The 16365-nt window shown below is 41.9% G+C and overlaps 1 protein-coding gene across 1 annotated transcript in view; it reads left to right on the top strand.

Annotated features, from left to right (window-relative positions):
- Window positions 1-16365, top strand: part of thsd7aa (thrombospondin, type I, domain containing 7Aa) — a 115480-nt gene that overhangs the window by 30323 nt on the left and 68792 nt on the right. Inside the window, exons 2-4 of the mRNA XM_061741162.1 lie at window positions 8992-10108; window positions 14017-14265; window positions 14913-15094. Coding sequence (XP_061597146.1) covers window positions 8992-10108; window positions 14017-14265; window positions 14913-15094 — 1548 coding nt within the window. The remainder of the gene's footprint in view (window positions 1-8991; window positions 10109-14016; window positions 14266-14912; window positions 15095-16365) is intronic.

The raw sequence follows: 16365 nt of genomic DNA, 5'->3' as shown, positions 1-16365 counted from the left end.
AACAGAGAGAAGAGAGACACAGATATATTGTCAAAGGTACAAAGGACAAGATATATTAGTATTAATTATCTGTGAGCTGGAGAACTAAGAGTTCTATGTACATGTGACTGATACGGTTAGTTAATGGACTACAGATACCACTATAGAAACAGGTGTAGTGTAATGGAAAAATTCCAGACTTGTACTTTGAATGAACTCACTGTCTGAGTCTTGGAAATGCAATTATCTTATCTTATGCTCTTTGTTTGTTGTTTAACTTTATCTGAATCCAGGAAGGAACCACTGTCCTGTCCTGAACCTGTCCATTTTAATTTCTTTCTTGACTGTTTACAGACTTGATTACATTTGGCATTACACCACAGCTATAGATTATTATACATTTACTTACACAATCTTTGTCTATAAAACACACCTACACCTTGGAACAAACCATCAGTGTGCTATTATACTTTGTTGTGATTGTATGCTGATCCCTTGCAAGGTTTTCATTAAATGACCTAAAGAGCATTTGGTTATTTTGTCAGTCTTTATTTTCAGATTTCCACCACAGTAGACAACAGACACTGAGGTGGTCAGAAGGGGGGGTCCTCGTCATGATTGGCACAATTGGTAGTATTAATGCACAGGTGCGCTGCATCCATGGCTGACAGGGACATCACAGGGTTATTTACCGCTCCATGAGTCAGCATTGTTTACCACCCAAAATCACCTAGCTTACATTGATCACTTTTCCACAAGGTAAAACTGTGGCAGGGTGGAGGATTGGGTGTGGGCTGCGGGGAAGCAGCCACTCAGCTGATTGGGCACACCTGTGCCCAATCAATCTCTCCACCCTGCCTGGCTACATAAAGAGCGGCTGCACACCAGCAATGGGTCTCGGCTGGGAGGAAGGAGAGCTCCTGAAAGTGCTGAATCCTGGTTCACATCTGTGTGATTCAGAATAAAACATTCCCTCCTCGAAACCCCGTGTCCTCTGTCCTGTCGGTCGACCCCAAGCAGCAAGCCCTTGCTACAAAAACATATTGTAGATGTGGAATTAATAAATGGGAACCTCACCCAACAGTGGGCGTAGCTGTGGACAATCATTCATTCACTCATCCATCCAGCTGAGCATGTTAGATCAAGTCTCATCCCGCTCCAAGCCGAGTGGCTAATTGGTTGCCAGGATAGTTGCTATTCCCTTTTTTTCATTTATTTTATTGTATCTGTTTTTTAGCCTACTATAAGTAGCTGCATGATGTAGTCAACACAATAAGTAGTTATTTTCTTGCCGTATTTGAGTGAGTCGTCCTAAACGTATGAATCCACAGCGGGGTGACACTGTGGACAAAGACCCCCAGAAATCGCTCTGAAGTGGCCAGATCCAGATATGAGCGGGGGACTTTGGGACAATTCCTTGCGAATGTCTTCGTCTTTCTGATGTCTAAGGGTGCTTTCAGACCTGTGGCCCGTTTGTTTTGTTCCGATTCAGGGGCTAAATCGATACAGTTGTTTCGTTTTTCGTTTGTGGCGTTTGTGTTCACAAGGCAACCGTGTGTAGCGGTTCAAAGCTGTTAACAAATGCCATGTGCGAACCAACTGTTCTCTCATTGGTCAGAAATGAACGCGGAAGGAGTTTCCTCTTCCGTACCCCGGGAAAAACAACTATGGAGCATCGTAAGCGAGTGTGGCTAGTTTGTTTCGGTGTCTTTCTGTGGTTAATCGGTTGCTGTGTGGATTATGTTCTCACTGCAAACGAACCACTCCAGGTCTGGAATGGAAGCGAGCCGAGACCACCTCTCCTAGGCGATCTCGGCTCGCTTGTTTTGTCCCGCATCCGAGCGTGATTGCTGTGTTCACATATACCAAACGAACCGATCTTTAAGGGGAAACGCTCCCTGTTTCGGAACAATTGCTCCAAACGGGACAGGTGTGAAAGCACCTTAAGTCTTTCCTGAGTAAAAATTGTTCAGGCCAGAAAGGCTGCAGAAATAGAAATGAATCCATCACAGATGAGTTTTGTCAACATTTTGAAACATTGTTTAAGTTTTGTGCCAGAACTGTAACCTCATTGAAGCGTAGGTACTGATTTCCACAAATGTTCCTGAGCCTTCTCAGAAGGCAAACACATTTGGGCCTAATCTGGGTTTCTTTTGGCACTCATGGCCCAGTTGCAGCACAAGCAAGTCCTATGTGTCCCAAGGTTCAGGAACTGGGCCAAACCTTGGTGTGTGTTGCGTGATCTAGTTGTGTCCCAGATGCCAAAAGCTAGTTATAACACTGAGCCATGCCTTTTTCGGGCCAGATGTGGCACAATTACAAAAACAATGAAGAACTGGGCCACATCTGCAGACCCCTGCACTCACCCTGAGTGAATGCCATCACTCAAAGCCAAATCTGGCCCAAAGAACAGTGCAGATATGAGCTGAATTTGGGCCAAACTTTCAACATGCTGTAATAGTAATCATGCCTGCTACACTGCAGTACCAGTCCTTTTAGTCCACTGTTGTTTCCGATGTCCCAAAGGTATCCAAAAGGAGTTAATACTTTTGTAAGGTGGTATGAGATTTGTAAAAGGCTGAATTAAGCTTTTATTGATATTTTATAGAACATCAAGATGGCTGAGAGAGATAATCTGTTCCTGTTGACCATTTAGTATCATCCATCATTTGAGTACCTTAGCTAGTAGTTATGGGATAGACAGAGCAGGTAGATCAGAGCCTGATCTGAGGTTGCAGCTGCCTTTTTCTATGCTGTGGAGTACAGCTTTCTAATCAGATCAGGTCAAGAGGATTAGTGCAAATCCTGAATGTAAAGCTGGTGGCTCCAGCCCCAGTAGGCCTCGGGCCACTGAGCCTCTCTCTGATCAGCGTCCGCTTGCTCTAACTGTGTTCTTCTGTCCATTATTTTTCTTCCCCCACATCCATCCTTTATCTCTCATTCTTGGGGAGTGTAATTCCCCATGTTTTCCAGTCAAATCCAATCATTTAACTCTCAACACTCATTGGTCCTGGTTGACTAATGCCTTTTCATCTCAAGGGCAGACTTAGTGGAAAGGGTCATCATGCCATTTCCTCTCATGCCATTTTCCCCCTCTCTTCACTGCGTCGTGACTCCTCTTCCTCCCTCAGGGCAGCTTCTTTCTTCACTCAGATTCCTTTCAGATGAACCTCAATGCAGTCAGGACTTAACAGTTTGCGATAGATCAGCAGCCACTCAAAGCATGACGGTTCTGCTCGCTCGTCTGAGTCCAACAACACCCAGGGATGGCAAGAAAATGCCAACAACATGGAATTACCTATTTTCCTGCCTTGTCTTCATTTAAAGTGTCGTCCAATTTTTATGTGAGCCACAATAATACAAAATGCTGATAACGCACAAACTATTATAATCTCTAGCACCCATACTTAACTGTTAAACATTGACAGTGGGGGGAAATGTTATAAACTGAGACTGTTTAGTCCTGTTACTACTTTTCCTAACAGTGGACATTCAGCCAAGATGGCTCTAAAGACTCAATACAAAATCTTCAGTGAGGTGAAGAGGAACCCACAAGGAACAGCTAATTCACAACCAAGGAGCTGTTGAGGCACTTTATACGGAAAGCTTGGTGATGTCAAACCATCATCAACATTATTATTGAAATTCTTGAGTGACATTGCTGTAGATTGGGTAAGAAAAATATATGAAGCCATTGGAATATTCTGGTATCTGCATTAATTTGATTTAACATGTGATCCTTTTTATATCTAAGTCACAGTGACAGACGAACACAGAGATAGAGGGAAAAGTAGAGTATGTAAGCCCTTGGAGTCGACCGCTGGTTGAACCTGATTTGACATCACACATCCCATTGCGTCTTTATGGGGTTATGGTCTCTAGGCTCTGACTGGTCAACCCAAAAAGTCATGTTTAGTATATTCTTGCGGCATCATGGACAACTGGTGGACAGCCACCATGACATTATCCTGGAGGAGATATGGGTAAAAGTGAGAATTTATTTTTCTCTATGTGATGGTAAACAAGCCCCAAGGCACCAAAACAATCCCAGATTATGATGCTCTCTCCACTGTGCTTTATCACTGGGATGATGTTTGATTTGGGTAAGCTGTGCCATCTTTGTTTCATACACAGTGCAGAGTTTTCTTCCAGAACAATTAAGTTGGTGTAACAACACTCTGCAAAACATTTTACTATAGAGGGAATGCATGACGTCACAGATGTGACTTCACAGGGTTACGCCCACTGAGTGGCAGAAAAACTGATTGACAGAAAGACTGAGTGGCAGCGTAGACTTTCAGTTTGAGCAACTCGAAAACATCTAAAATGGTAAAGACCTGTTGTGCGATCGACTGTACTCATAGATTTAGCAAGAAATCAGAGTTATCGTTTTACAGACCACCCAAAAATAAGCTTAAGAAAGACAAATGGATCGCTGCAATTCACAGAAGCAACTGGATTCCAGGCACCGAGACGTGGATTTGCGGTTCCCATTTTGTATAAGGTAATGTTGGATTTTTGGGTAGCTAACGTTTAACGGTCAAATCATAAAGTTCGGTGTCCTCATCACTTTAATTTCACCATCAATTCCTGCCTTTAAGTAGAACCAAGCATCAAGACTTTTGTATGCCTTCAAGCTTTGCTTCGTGTATTTCCCCAACATAGAAATTAAGTACATTTAAATATCAGGAAAATGGATTCGTGGCCAAATATTAATGTCCATGGACCACTGGTTCTTCAGGTAACTGTACGGGTCACTGTCAAGTCCAAGTGATTTTAATTTAAGCTGATAATCTTCTCCATAGTTTCCCCAACTAGTTGCAGCCATTTTTGCCACTCAATGCATACGTCAATGCATACCCTCTATTAGAGTTTTAGATTACAAGGTGTTCATTAGTAAACTTCGGCCATGCTACACTTCTGAATAGAGATTTTTCCAGTTTCAGTGATGTCTTCAAGCATTTAGCGGTTTCTTGTAGTATCTCACTGAAGATTCGGTGTTGTGTCTCTGGAGTTGTCTCGGCTGGATGTCCACTTATAGAGTGATGACTTATGACTTCATCACTCTACACGCCACTGATTGTTCAGGGGGCGGGGCCGTCAGACGTTTGAATCAAGAAGCGGGAGTCAGCGCCAGAGCGACTTGCGGCGATTTTATTATACAGCGCAAACGTCTGTTTGGTGACCCAACTCTGAGGTGCAGATGTTCATAAACCTGGTGGCTGAGGAGATAATTAAAAAAGGGATGTAGACGGGTGATAAGGAACGATCAGATGTACCAGGAGCTGTGTTTTACTCTCAGCCGCTTGCGGCTCCAGCTGATTTTCTCATCTGCGCCGACTCAAACAAAGGGGTTGCGCAATCGAGTACGTCACAGAAGCTTCACCTCAACCCGCCCACTTCTCACCTGGCTGTGGAAAAACAAACGAGGACAAAATGTGACGAGCCGTACCGAGGCGAGTCGGGCTGAGTAGGTACTAGTGGAAAAGCGCCATAAGCGTCATGGTGACAGACAGGCAAGGGAACGAGCAGTGCAGAAAGACTGGAATTAATTTAAAGCGGAATGAGTGTATATATGATCCCGGAATTATTTTATTCAGGTTTAAAATTGGAATAAACCAGCCACTTACTTCAGAATTAAGTTTAATTCAGAATGGCCATTTTCATTCAGAATTAGGTGATTACATGGTAATTTTTACTCATTTTAAATCAGATTTAATTTTAATTCTTAATTAAAGAGGAATTAAGCTTCCCATGTAAACGCACTGATACACTAGCTTGGTTTTCAACTAATGAAAGTGGAAATGATAAGATAAACCTTTTCTGGTCAAGGTTTTAATTTAAGCAGGTGGCTTAATCCTTGGCGGGTCCCTTCACTCCTGCACACCACTGACAGAAGGCACCAGAGCCAACCAGTCAGTCAGACAAAACACTTTCCTAAGATCATTTTCAGCAGGTAGATGGCCAGGAGGCTGCATGCAATCTGGTGGACAGCACCCTGGACTGTGGCTGTGGGTGCTAAATGTTTCTGACATCACACAATAGGAGGTGGCCCTGATCAGCCAAAATCAATAAATGCCAAGGTCCTGACCTGCTCCTGGTCCATGATCCTTACTGAACATTGGTGACTTGATCTCGTTGCATTTACTGGGGTTTATGTCTTAAAAGATAAATGCAGGGAGATTTGCACTTCTGATATATATATATATATATATATATATATATTTTCTGTTATACGTGAATGGTATTTTTTTGATTCAAACAAAGTTTGTATCATAAGACAAATACAAATTTAAAAACCCCCACCCCCACCAAAAAAAACAATGCAACAACCGATCAAAGGACGCAACAGGAGAATTTTGGAGAAATCACAATCTGATTAGAAAGATTAATGATGTCAATCATTAGTTCGTTTAGAAGTGTACCTCACCCACTTTTCTGGGGGATCTCAGTCCACGTTTTTGGTTCCAAGAACGTGGACTGACCGAAAGTTTAGATGGCAGTGTTATGATCAAATCACAGTTTGCTGTTGTCAAACCAAGCATGTCAAGTGTGAACTCAACCTAGAAGGTTTGTTTATTTGTTTATTTGTAAGGATCCCCATTAGCTATGCCTTTACACAGCTAGTCATACTGGGGTCCACATTAAAAAAACAATACATTTAAAACATACAGTTAAAAACAAGACAAAGAAAGAAAAGGAAATAACATGACAAACCTACATTAAACTTTACCATACATGTAAATCATTATCTTAAAGCAAAAAAACATACATGAAATATTCCAATATACAGTAAAACATCATCTAGGCCATGAAAATCAGATAAAAAAATAAGCCTTACCCTGTCCAGTATGTATATGTATCTGTATATGTGTGTATGAGTGTATGGTATCCTATACTGTACATATGATATTCCAAGGTGTTTCTTCATTTGCTTTTTGAATATTGATTTCCGTGTTAATTTAGTCATATAGTGGTAAAGAATTCCATGATTTCATTGATCTATATTCTACTGTATGCTTCAGAAAAGTAGTGTTTGGCTTAGGAAGTGAAAACCGGCCCTTTGTTGCCTTTCTAGTGGCGTAGGGATATGACTCTAGATTGTACTGATATAAATGGAGTTTTGGATTGTAAAAGGTGGTCTGGCATGTAGGATACTTCTTGAGGAGCACTGTTTTTAAGCACGTCAATCATTTGTTTTTTGGGTCTGAGGTGACCCAAAAACAAGACTGAGGTTCTCTATGAAGGCCTCCTCTTCTTAAGATTGAATTTGGACCCAAGTGTCACTCCCATATCCATAGTTATTCATTGTTCCATTGTTTCAGAAGTTTAGATGTTCAGATACAGTTTTATGAACCTCAGCTGTGCTTCCATGTTCTTTTTAGACCAATGATTTTCAGTCCAGGTCTTCAGTACCTGCCTGTTTTAGATTTTGTTTCAACACAGCCAAGTTACATGAATGTATTGCAATCAAGTTTGCAAAAGTTTGTCAATGACAAATTCATGGATTTATTTATTTATTTATTACAGATCCCCATTAGTCCTCACTGCAGTGAAGGCTATTCTTCCTGGGGTCCAACATTGCACACATAAAACAATAAAATACAATCCTTACAATTAAAACATAACTTAATCTAAACAAAAATGATCTGAGATGTAATGGAATTCAACCCTTAAATTGTTGAAACCAGCCAGAACCAAACAACAAAAAATATTCCATTTTACACACTCAGAATTTCAGAATAAACCAAGAATTTCAGAAAAACCAACTAACTAAAACTGACTTCCTTGCTAAGTACTGCTTTTCTTAATTTATTTTTGAATCTAGCTTTATTGTTGATCATGGTTAAATGTGGTGGAAGCTTATTCCAATATGTTACTGCTCTATACATTGTAGCCCTCTTTAGTGCATTGGTATTTGGTAGAGGAAGAGGAAAGTGAACACCAGAAGCAGATCTGGTTGCATTGCCATGTTGAGCATTGCTGGGTTTTAGATGTGATGACAAATGGATAGGTTTACCAATATTCCAGATGTTGAAACAAAATGTTACCAGGCTACACACCAGTCTTTGGTCAACTTTTATCCAGGAGGATGCGGCATGCATCCACTCAACGCTACTCTTGACCAAATTATTTGTATCATATGTTCAAACACAAGAAAACAGGATTAGAACTTTTATAGATTTGCAGCAGCTCCTTAATGTGTGTTCTGTGTATGGGAAGCAAGAGGATATAAAGTATAACAAGTCAAAAAGTGTTATTATGATCTGCAGAACCGTGGAAGATAGACATATGACTTTTCCTGACTTTAAACTGTCAGGTAATGTTCTGAATATCTGTAGTGAAGTGAAATATCTTGGCCGCGTGATCACAGATCAACTGACAGATGACGAGGACATTTATCGTCAGAGTCGTATGTTGTATGTGCAAGCAAATGTATTGTCACGTAAATTTGGTTGTTATACTGTTGGAGTGAAGTTGACTCTGTTCAAAGCGTGTTGTTCACCTCTGTACACTGCACATCTGTGGATGAACTATAAAAAAGCCAGCCTTCAGAGACTGCAAGTGACATACGTACAATGATGCTCTAAGGATACTGCTAAAAAGGCCCAGATGGACTAGCGCGAGTGAGATGTTTGAGTGCTGGAGGGAACACACTGCAAACTGTTTTGAGAAATGTAATGTACAGGTTTATCGGTCGGTTAAATTATTCCGATAATCAAATTGTTGTGGTACTGGTGAACATTATGTACAGTTCCACACGCTGCACGTCTCAGTTAACTTTTTATTTCTGTGTTTTTTAATCTTTTGTATTGTGTGTTTTTGATTGTATTTGTGTATGGACCTTGAGTCTGGAAAAAAGCATATCTATCTATCTATCTATCTATCTATCTATCTATCTATCTATCTATCTATCTATCTATCTATCTATCTATCTATCTATCTATCTATCTATCTATCTATCTAATTACGTGTATCTTACTCTAATTACGTGTATCTTACTTTCTCCAGGTCCGTGGGGTCGTTGTATGGGGAGTGAGTGTGGTCCTGGTGGCAGTCAGAGCAGAGCGGTGTGGTGTGCCCACTCTGAAGGTTGGACCACTCTCCACACCAACTGCGACCAGTCAGAACGGCCAGACAACCAGCAGAGCTGCTTCAGAGTGTGCGACTGGCACAAGGACCAGTACGGCTGGCAGCTCGGTGCCTGGAACCAGTGTGTCCCGGTGTCGATGCGCAGCTCTGGGATACAGCGCCCCACTGTGTGCTCACGGGGCGAGGAGGGCATCCAGACCCGTGAGGTAGGCTGTGTCCAAAAAGCAGACGGAGAGCCTGCGGAAGATGCAATCTGCGAATACTTTGAGCCTAAACCGAGGCTAGAACAAGCTTGTCTCATACCATGTCCTCTGGATTGTGTTTTGTCCGAATTCACCCTGTGGACTCCATGTTCTAAAACCTGTGGGCTGGGCTTACGGAACAGGATCCGGGTTGTTCTTGCACCGCCGCTGTTTGGTGGGGCAGCTTGCCCAAATCTGACTGAATTTCAGACATGTCAAGCAGGTTTTTGTAATGGTGAGGAAAGCCTTTACAGCGTTAGAGTGGGACCGTGGGGCCCCTGCTCGGTCCCACTGCCAAGACAAGTCAGACATGCTGAAAAAGCACCCAGAGAGGGCAACAAGAAATCCAGAGACGGTGATAAACTTTCTAAAGAGGGTAATAAACAGTCAATGGGAGCAAACAAACAGATTATAGATAATGAAAAACAGCAAAAAGAAGAAGACACAAATACCAAAGAAGAAGACAACTTACCCAGAGATGGTAACAAACCACCCAAGAGAAAACTGACCAGAGCAAACAGGAAACAAAACAGACGATCGCAACAGGCAGATGGACCCAAACAACAGAAAAAAGCAAAAAAAAAGGAAAAGAGAGAGAAAGCCAAACAGGGTGTCAAAGGGAGGTTAAGAGAAAAGAACAAGGCACAGGATCCAGAAGCGAGAGAGCTGAACAAGAAGAAGAAGAACAAGAGTCGCCAAAAACGCCCCGGAGGAAAGTTTTGGGATCTACAAGTTGGTTACCAGACAAGAGAAGTGACCTGTGTGCATAAGAGCGGGGCCATTGAAGCTTTAAGGTAAGAATACTTGTTTCTACAGTGACTGCGTTTACATGCAGACAATAACCCTTTTAAAACCTGAATATTGGCAATAACCCGAATTTGCACGGCCATGTAAACACCAATAACCCCTTTGAATAACCGGAATTTGCTCATATTCAGGTTTTTAAAAACCCGAATATGACCCCTGGGTTACTCCTTTTAAAACCTGAATATTCGGTCATGTAAACGCCAAACGGAATATCCCGATCAAACGGAACATTCATTTGTTTTCTGCGCATGTTCAGTTCGCAAGGAATCTTGGTCTTTTGAGTCCAGGAAGTTCTTAAAAACACAGAGAAATGCAAGACCACGCCAGACTTTTGGAGTGAGGAGGAGACTAATCACTTCATAAATGTAATGAGGGATATGAACATTTTGGCATTTGTAGAAGGTAAAAAGTACGGGGATAGCGAGATTTAAAAGAGGGTGAGCGAAAAGTTGCGCGAAGCAGCATTTGTTTTGAATTGGGATACAAGAAGAAGAAGCGGAAATGACGGGAATTGCGTCATGACGTTCTCTGCGCGTTGCTGGTTTGATCCAGATATCCCAAATGATTAATTACCATGTATACAGGGATACCCCTGTTTGCTCACACATGGAAACGGAATATTCCGAATGTTTCAGTAACCGGAATATTAGCAATAACTCGAATTTTGACTGCATGTAAACGTAGTCAGTGTCTACAATGTTGACAGTTCAATCTTCACTGATTTCTTGCTTTGCAATTGACTTTTAGTGTTTTGTGTCAGAATTACATTGAGTGAGGAGGAGTAAATAAGGAACTTTTGCATGAGGGCGTTTGTGTTTTCAAAGATTAGGACAAATGTATAGATATATTTCAAAGTTAGAGTTTGGTGCAATATCATCAATTAATCATTGGTGAGGCAAATTCATGAACGATTAGACTCTAACTTCAAAGAGTGCTGGAATTGGTCTGTGCCTTATGCTGTATGATCATTTTGCACACTTGCATAACAATTTATGTTATACGGAAGAGTATTAGGGCCATGCAGGAGAAAAAATATTTGAGAGGGGAAGATTTTTTTTATTGTGCACTTGAGAAAAAAGTTGAAATGTCGGGATTAATGTTGAAATACAATTTCAAGAATAAGGTTGAAATTCCGTGAACACATGAGTCCCGCATGGATTGTTTTTTGGCTTATCTAATGTGAGATGACCACAGAAATCTCAGGCCAAAACTGTTTAAACTTCTATGGGTACTGTATGGGCGCTATGTGGGTCTTGCTGTAAGAAGATCCACCTCTATTGTCACTTTTCCACTAGTACCTACTCAGCCAGACTCGACTCGCCTTGCTCTCATTTATTTTCAATATCCAGATGAGAAGTAGGAGGTTGGAGTGAAGCTGCTGTGACGTATTTGATTGTGTGATCTAAACGAAGAAGACAACAAGACTAAAGATGTAGAACCTGGAGGAGATGATGTATGTGCTGCTGGGTCTGTGGCTTGTGTTCGATACCAAGTAAAAAAATGAGGGTGAGAGAAGCTTCAAGTGGCACCGCTTTTTTTTGTTTGTTTGTCTCTGCGCTGCTGAAAAGTCGGCTGGGAGCCGCGAGCAGCTATGAAGTGACAGAGCTCCTGGTAAATCTGGTCGTTCCTTATCGCCCGTCTAGATCCCTTTTAAATTCTCTCCTCAGCCACCAGGTTTATGAACATCTGCACCTCAGAGTTGGATCATGAAACAGACTTTTGCTGCCATTGCTGGTCGAATAAAATGAACAAGAAGCCGTGTGTCGCTCTTTCTCTGATTTCCGCCTCCTGACTCAGACGTGACTCCAACCCCCCTGACTCCAACCCCCCGACCAATCGGTGGCCTGTAGTGTGATGACGTCAGATACAGCCGACTCAGCCACTTAGAACCTCAGCAGAATAGTTACAGAAAAGTATCTACTCGGCACGTTAGACCCCTAGTGGAAAAGAACCAAGGCGAGTCGAGTCGGGCTGAGTAGGTACTAGTGGAAAAGCGCCATAAAAGTACCCATTCCTCATTTGGCATAAGTGGGCTGTTTATTTATTATAGTATACATGCCCCCCTTACAACTTAAAATATCAGAATCCATCCATCCATCCAATTGTTGTGGCCTCTTTATGAGGGAGTCCACGTGTGGCCTGTGTGGGTTGTTAAGGCAGGCCCAGTTGTGTAAACCTTGATACTGTAGCTCCTGCTCAGCAGGCTACAGTACATTGCACCTACTAGTTTAATGTCATCCAGGAAGTAGATTTAGTTTTTTCAAGTGACTTCATTTCCATTGAGCGTTTAAAATTTTCAACTTTGCAGCACATATAATCATACTTATAGTCTGGTTTAATGCACAGCTTTGGTCTCTTTCACCTCCATGATAACTGCAGGCAGACATTGTTTTTTCTTTCTTTTTTTTATCCCATCAAGGGTGTGGCCTTTTGATTGATGACAGGCTGTTTTCACTGTTGGTACTTAGAACTTAGCACAGTAGTGACTTCAAATCATAGCTTCTGAGCTTTGAATAAAAACCTAACTGAGTGTTTAATTTAAAGAGAATATATTTAATTGGGCTGTTAACTATACTACCACACTGCTGTGAGTTGGCCTGGAAGAGCCTAGAAAAGAAGCTTAGCAAAGCAGCAGGCAACTTTGCTAATGTGTGTCAGGTAAACACAGCGGCCATTTCTGATACTGCCACCAAAATTACATTTGAAATGGGATCTCCCACTGCTAACTGTCACAGCCGGCTCTGCAGCTGCTACTGTGTGGCTCTGCCAAAGGAGCTATAAGAACCACGGTTAATCAACCAGGAATGTTGTATGCTAATAAAACATTTGTGGCTGTTATTATTGTAATGCTAATATGCTAATTAGAATTACATTACATTTATACTGATCGAATCTGTCCTTCCATCCTCATTTCTGATAGCTAAAAAAGTACAAACAGAGCTGAAACGGGGACTGAAACAGTCCCACAAGGATCCGCGGTTTCTTGATTGCCAGTATCCAAAGCTACACCAGCGTTGGATATTGGCGTCCAAGAATGTGGGTACAGAGGCTTAGGTTTGCTACGAGAAATAACAGCTGATCAAAAAATACTAGAGCTAAAGAAATGGCAGTTAGTCTTTAACACCATAACTCACCAATGCAGCTGTCTAACACTAAATGCATTTGTGGCATTATATAATTTTATCTGATTATGTACAATCATTGTAAAATGCAGGTACAGAGACAAAAACTTGAATGTCATTTTTTTCTTCTGGGAAGTTGGACACTGTAATATGGAGTCTAACTTGTTTTCAATTCAATTCAATTCAATTTTATTTATATAGTGTCTATTACAACAGAAGTTGTCTCTAGGATCTTTCCAGAGACCAGAACATGACCCCCGAGCAATTATTAAATAAACATAACATAAACAATGGCAGGTAAAATACTCCCCTAGTGGGAGAAAAACGTTAAGCAAAACAGTGGCAAGAAAAACTCCCCTTTAGGAACTCTATCTGTTCCTGAGAGAACAGATAGAGAGAATGTACCAGACTGTAAATTATTTTTGTTGTAAAGCTGAACATTTTACAATGGAGGTTGATGAATGAAAAATGTTGAGCCAGCCCCTTGTGATAATTTGATGAACTGCAATTTTCCTAACTTCTGCAATGATTTCAATTATGAAATCCAAGGGGCAAGACCATTAACCCAACAGCCCAAGCTCTTAGACAGCAACACCCACGATTGACAGGTGTGAGGGTTCAATTATTGCTTCTTGTAACTATAAGAAAAAAAGAGAAAAAAATTAAGTGCTCTTTAGCATTTGACATTTGACATAAAATATTTAGTTTTAAACCAGCTTTTAAACCAAAAAGTATGATAAAACATCTGTCGTGTCTATGTTCATCTTCTACAGCCTTTGCTCTCAGGAGATGTTACCAGTGACCTTCCAGGCCTGCGTCATTCCCAGAGACTGTGATGTGACTGAGTGGTCAGAATGGTCTGCTTGCTCCAGAGACTGCTTGGAGCCCAACAGACCCAACGGGGAGCGCACCCGCACTAGAAAAGTGAGCCAGTTCCCAATAGGTGGAGGGGCAGACTGTCCAACGCTGGAGGAGAAAGAGTCGTGCACCCCCCAGGCAGATGTGGTCGCATCATGTACTGTGTAAGTAAAAGAGATCATACTAAAAGTAAAGATTTGCTAAAATCTGAGATATCAAAAGGTTAATTTCAGAGCTTACAGGCTTCACTGAGTGTGTTAAATGTTAAAGTCCATGAAAGTGCTAACTGTTTGGAAGACTTGTCGGTTGAAAGCATCTGTCTAAAAAGAACATGGCAGTACAAGGTGCACAAAAATGCAGATGTACAAGACTTCTGAAATAATGTCCTGTAGACAGATGAGACCAAGGTATAGTTTTTTGGTCTTAATGTCTAAAACCATGTTTGGACAAACCCAAACCGCACAAAAACACCTCATACCCACTATCAAGCACAGTAGTGGAGGTATGAGTGTTTGGGGTTGTTAGCATTCTAAAAGCAAATGTGAGGCTGTGTGCCTGAAAAATTAAAGAATCATTTTAATCACTTAATTATTGGAAGACAGCGCTGATTGGACTATTTTTAAATTGCGTCGTGAGAGAGGGCACGGCCTAAAATCACAGGGGTTCATGAGAATTATAAATCACTGCAGTTTTGTTTGTTTTTTAGATTTCACAGTGCACTGGCTTTTTTGGAGTTGGAGTTGCATTTCATGATTTTATTAAACAGTTTTTCCTCACTTATGATTTCATTTGTGTCAATGTTCGCCATCAGTTACAACTGGAAGACTTCAGAGTGGACAGATTGTAGGGTGGACGTACTGCTAAGCCAGCAAGACCGTCGACGTGGCAACCAGACAGGGTTATGTGGAGGAGGGATCCAGACTCGGGAGGTCTACTGCGTACAGGCCAGTGTTGATACACCAACAAACGTCATTTCACTTAGGAATAAAGAAGGTAAGACTATCAGTGTCTCTCACTTATTTAGTTTTACTTATTTCGTGTCTAAGTCAAGATTTTCTCTTTCTAACAATAGTGGCAATAATATTATGCATTGATTCACCATGAAGTGAGAGAGTGAGAACTGATCCAAGTCATAATAACAGACAAACACAATCTGTCAGGGATGGGTTGGAGTAGGACCCAGATGTAGGAGATCAGAAGGCAAGAGTTCCAAAAATGATTTAACTAAAACAAAACACTGCTACGCAGGATACAAAAACCAGAGCTTCAACAAGAATCAATAAAAAAAAAAAAAACACAGGCTGAACATGATGATCAAAAACGTGACATGACACATGGAGAAACAAACAGTACGGACCAGCAGGAAGCAGGGGAAAGACAAGACTGGATATACACAGAGGGGTAACGAGACACAGGTGCAGACAATCAGGACCGATGGGAAACAGGAAGGTCAAACAAGAACTCAACACAAAGACATGGGCTTCAAAATAAAACAGGAAGTAACAAACCGTGACACATCTGTTTAAGCCAATAATACACCCATTTAATGTAACACTCCTTGAGGACCACTCTCCCACATGTTTTATATGTTTCCTTGCTTTAGTGCACCCTGACACAAATGACTGTCATTAACAGACTTGTGTCAGACCTTGATGACAAGCATTGATGACAAGCATTATTAATTTGAATCAGGTATGCAGGACAGTGGTCCTTGAATACCAGGGTTGAGAGACACTTCTGTAGACTAATGACAACAAAAACTGTTTAGTCAATAGTTTCCCCACCTGGATTCCACATATTGAAAATAGTTTGTTTTGATGTGGTGTAGAAGTGCTATAACGTGAAGTTTGCTGTTTCTAAGAATCATTCTCCAGATAACAAAGCATGTCTGACCTAAACCAGGCCAACGCATAGTCAAAGCTCAGGGGGCCGTCCTCGGGGCCGGGCAGACCGGCGAGACAGTTCGGGGGGGCCGTCCTCGGGGTCTTGGCTTGGGCAGGGACCTTGGCTTCGGGGGACATAGAATCCTAGGCGTCGGCTGAGGGGGACACCGGGTCCTTGGCAGAGGCCTGGGTGTTGACTGAGGTGTGTCCGGGACCACCACCGGAGCAGGAACAGGGGCTGATGCGTCCGGGACCACCGCCGGAATAGGGACAAGGCGAGGTCCATCCGGGACCCCCACCAGAACAGGCTGGGGCTGGCGCCGCAGTCGTCGTCGTCGTCTCCCCTGGGGCTGAGAGCACCCGGACCCCCCTCGAGCCAGG

The sequence above is a fragment of the Cololabis saira genome, chromosome 15 (genome assembly GCF_033807715.1).
Source record: "Cololabis saira isolate AMF1-May2022 chromosome 15, fColSai1.1, whole genome shotgun sequence".
NCBI classification, from domain to species: Eukaryota; Metazoa; Chordata; class Actinopteri; order Beloniformes; family Belonidae; genus Cololabis; species Cololabis saira.
This window is presented reverse-complemented; position numbering and strand designations above follow the sequence as displayed.